We start from the raw sequence: 4303 nt of genomic DNA, 5'->3' as shown, positions 1-4303 counted from the left end.
GGTGAGTTGAGCTTAGAGTGACATTCTAAAAACTTAGGACAATAATAATAAAAAAATCTTATAATCTTCACCACATTATGATTAGGTTCTCGTGACACAACTGGAACTCGCTTACCTAAATTTGATTCTCCAACTTAGCATGAGTGTGCATCTACGTCTAATTTATTTTTAAATGACACTATTTGTATCGACAGTGATGTGCATTTGGTGAAAATATTCAATTAGATAGGATTTGGGATGAAGATACCCTAGAGGCCTTGATAGTCAAGGAATCCAAGTGGTAAGTTGGGGAATATATAGGACTATTTTCACAATGCACAAAAGTGTGCAGTGCACCCTAAATCACAAATGAGGAATGATCTCTACTTATTTGTTGATCCAGGGGCCTAGGAACTAGGATGGTGACTGAACAATAGCAAACCTGATATTTTCCTCGCTCTACTACAGAAGACACGGCCTCCCAACTACGGGTAACACTTCGAAACAAGATCGAACACGAACAAGCTGAAACACAAATGATCTACCACTAGCACCGTGCCGGCATGTACAAATAAACGCATGCAATACATGCACGCTTGCCGATTTCCAAGTACTTGTGCAGTAGTATCAGTCTGTCAGACGTGGCTCTTGATGGCGGAGCTGTAGCCCGTGCGCTCGTCGTAGAACTTGGACCAGAGCATGACGCCGCCGTACTTGGAGGAGCCCTTGATGAGCGGCAGCACCTGCGACGTGAGCTGGCCCGCGGGCACGAACCCGGTGTTCGCCGCGTCCTTGGAGGCCGGCAGCCCCAGGAAGATCTTCCCCGCCGGCACTGACTCCCACTGCTTCCACGCGGCCAGGAACGCGCTGCGCCCCGAGCTGAACTGGCACTGCGGGTTGTTGTAGAACTGTACCCACACGAAGTCGAACAGCCCCGTGTTGATCGCGCCGCTGTCCCACTGGTCCGGGAACGGGCACTGCGGCGCCGCGCTCAGCAGCACCGCCGTGCCGGCGTTCTTGCCCATGCCCTTGAGGTCCCTGCAATGCTACCACAGAGCATGAGCAAATGTGCGCACAAAACGAGCATGCAACGAACGACGAGCAGGATGCAGCGAGAGTTTACCTGGCGAGGTTGTCCCAGAACTTGGTGCCGCCGAGCTCGATGTCAAAGTCGATGCCGTCGAGGACGGCATCGCCGAGGGGGCGCGACGTTGACGTGCCGCCGAGGTAGCTGTTCCAGAGGTACGCGGCAACCAGCCGCGCGTCCGCGGGCGAGGACAGGCCGTACTTGCCATCGCCGCCGCCGATGGAAAGCAGGACCTTGACGCCGCGGCGCTGGCACGAGCGGATGTCGCTGCTCAGAACGGCACACTTGCCCGACGAGGCGTCGCAGTGGCCGGACAGGTCCAGCTTCGGCTCCCGTCCCTGGCCGAACTGGAAGACGAAGGCGAGGATGACGAACTGGTACCTGCGGGACGCGCACGTCGCGGACAGGGTCGCCTCCGTGTTCTGGCCCCAGTATATGGCGATATCACCGGCGTGGCTCGTGGCGACGAGCGCCAACAAGAGAGTGGCAGTAAGTTGGTTGGGAATGAGAGCTCGGCCTGCCATGGTTGGAGCGAGCGACTAACACCCCAACACAGTGTGTGCTAGTGTCACTAAGGAGGTGCTTTCCTTGAGTAGGTATGGCTGGCCAAGTGTGATTAGCCCGGGGCCCTTTTTATAGCGGATTGACAGTGTTAGCATGAGCAATTTGAGCGTCATGGGATGGGCCAGCCTGTATACATAGTAATTGGTCCAGCATATTGTGGCGCTCCTGGACGGAAGAATGGACAGCCGGCCGATCAAACTAGAAGTGCCCCTTGGCTCATTTCATTTCTATACCAATCCTTTCAATTTGATGAAGAATAAATACATTTCCATTTATGTCAAGTGCAGCAATGCCACATTCTTCATTCCATACCAGATTGCCCATCAGATGTGCCCGATGCCAAAATTGTTGTTGCAGAAAAACATTCTCAAACAGGTTCCTAAATCACGGTGGTCAGACTTCTCATGGTGAACACAGTGCCGAATGCTTTGATGTTTGATCAGGTGACAATTGTCTATAAAACCTATAAAATTAGTCCCCACTAAGACTCATTAATTCTATTTCTCTAAACATGCAAGCTATCCACGTCATCATCCACTAGGATCTTCAATTTATGCCTACTACCGATTTTTTGTGCACAACCGCAAGTCACTATTGTAAGCCATCAATTCTAGCGCAAATAATTCCTCCACCACAACAAACACACCTGAAAAGAGCCGAAGAAAACCAAAGGCTGTCACTGCAATACGAAGAAACTCAAAGATCGTCCCTGCAATCGAGTTTAAATAACTCCACTCCACATCCGGCATGCCCTGCCCTACTCGGCACGGCTGTATCTAAGGGCACCGTCAACTTCATCTTCGGTAGCGCCGCCGCTGTGTTGCAGGGTTGCAACCTCCATGCCCGCTATCCGCTCCCCAACCAGAGCGGCATCTAGGAGAAAGGAGATGAAAGGTCTTTGGTGGTGTTTACGTTCATCTTCAAGGTGTTGGTTTTCGATCTCCTTTTTTATGGTTTTCCGATGTGGAGGAAAAGAGGTGGGCAAAGAATAATATAATAATAAGAATACAAGGATAAGGATTAAAGGGAGAAAAAGAAAAAGAAGAAGAAAAGAAAGGAGAAAAGGAAAAGGTAGAGAAAATAAACAGGAAAAAATAAAATGAGAGAGAAAAAGAAAAAGGTATAAAGAAATAAAAAGAAAAAATTGTCTCATACTTTACGAGTGCTATTTTGTCGTTAATCTTTTATTTAGCTAAAGTAATCTTCCTTCTATGTTTCAAGTCCCGCAGCAACGCACGGGGAATCACCTAGTTCTATGGATTCCAATGCTGTCTGGTGCAGCAAAAACGGGATGATGATCTGATCAACAGTTTTATTTGGATATGTTTTGGAGATATACTAGCCTATCAACCAGTGCTCCCGCACGGATTAATTAGAATCAATATAAAAATAAAATTTATAGCTAATAATTATAATTATATCTCATGCCCTCTTTCATCTATTAAATATTCTAACACACACGCACTCTAAAATACATATTTATCATTATTTAGTTGCAATAGATTTTATTTTGCATCACACCTCCATATGTGTTTGATATATAGTTGATTGAACCATTTGTTTGTGAATTGGTATTCTTATATCTTCTCTCATACATGAATACATGGTGACACATATCGTGAGTAGTATTTTTATATAAAAAATAATATAAATACTATATTAATAATGATAAAAATAATAATTTAGAATTTTATATTGGTGCACTCTAATATTTTATTATTATTATATAATTTAGATTCAGATTTAGGGGTTGCTTTAACTTTTAATAATAACATGATTTGAAAATTTATGTGCAAATTTAGAGAGTTATTTGCATTATTTATAATACATAACTGGGTAATTTATAAGAAGATTATGAGATTAATTTATATTTTTTATATGGCACATGTGTGTAATTTAGATACATATTTAGAGAGTTATTTTAGTCTATTTTCATAATGGCAGGGGTGGGTATTTTATTAGGAAAGATAACAAATACAATGACTATTATGATTAGACTTATCGGATTGTTGGCCGGATGTTTCTGACTTTTATGAAATTTTTTAATATTTCTTTATTTTTTAGAGTATCCACTTAGAATCCTAGGTGGCTTAACGTGGATGCTTCAAAAGGAGCGTCTAATTATTAGGAGTAAGATAGCGCCATTTCACTGGCCTTCTCATTTGTATGAATCGATTACAGGAATTTAGGTTGCCAGTTTTGAGATTAGGACATGGATATGATTTTCAGCGCAAGTGCTTTGGAGAGGAACAAAGAGCCAAAGAGCGTGATTAGGTTGGGTCGCTAACTCGCTACTGAATTTTTCAGAACAGCAGGTGTTCTTGTTGAGAGGGGGAAGAAGAGCAAGCTAGTTTATCTGCTCAAAACTTTTTGTGCAATTGTGTTGTCATATCATTTCAGATGGAGACCAACGAGTTCTTGTCCAGGCTGTTCGGTTTTATTCGTTTCTGTCCTTGCAGTATGTGGTCAGTCACTCAGTCCACAGTCCAGGACTTTTAGCCCCTCACTTCCGGGAAGTATGATGATCTATGAACAGAGGCCGGGATAAAAATTGACGAAGAACGAGTGTGCTTCCTGCAACCAAGTGGTATATCCTTTTTATTCAGCGGTATGATACTTCATGTAACAAAGGAATGTACATGGAACACGGCTCAACAGTCGACATAACAAAAT

At 44.2% G+C, this 4303-nt stretch overlaps 1 protein-coding gene across 1 annotated transcript; it reads right to left on the bottom strand.

Annotated features, from left to right (window-relative positions):
* Positions 1–261: 261 nt before the first annotated feature.
* LOC120672058 (acidic endochitinase-like) lies at positions 262–1675 on the bottom strand. Its single transcript, XM_039952350.1, has 2 exons — positions 1103–1675; positions 262–1017 (listed from the first exon to the last, which is right to left on the bottom strand). Exons 1-2 carry the CDS (start codon positions 1588–1590, stop codon positions 615–617), a joined length of 891 nt encoding a protein of 296 aa, XP_039808284.1. The 5' UTR covers positions 1591–1675; the 3' UTR covers positions 262–614.
* Positions 1676–4303: the final 2628 nt, after the last annotated feature.

Source organism: Panicum virgatum, chromosome 5N, assembly GCF_016808335.1.
Source record: "Panicum virgatum strain AP13 chromosome 5N, P.virgatum_v5, whole genome shotgun sequence".
NCBI lineage: Eukaryota > Viridiplantae > Streptophyta > Magnoliopsida > Poales > Poaceae > Panicum > Panicum virgatum.
This window is presented reverse-complemented; position numbering and strand designations above follow the sequence as displayed.

Excerpts from the sequence above, each read along its gene's own strand:
- LOC120672058 (XM_039952350.1), bottom strand. The coding sequence starts at position 1,590 with ATGGCAGGCCGAGCTCTCATTCCCAACCAACTTACTGCCACTCTCTTG. Across the intron at positions 1,018-1,102 it reads TTCTGGGACAACCTCGCCAG|GGACCTCAAGGGCATGGGCA; the intron begins GTAAACTCTCGC and ends GTAGCATTGCAG.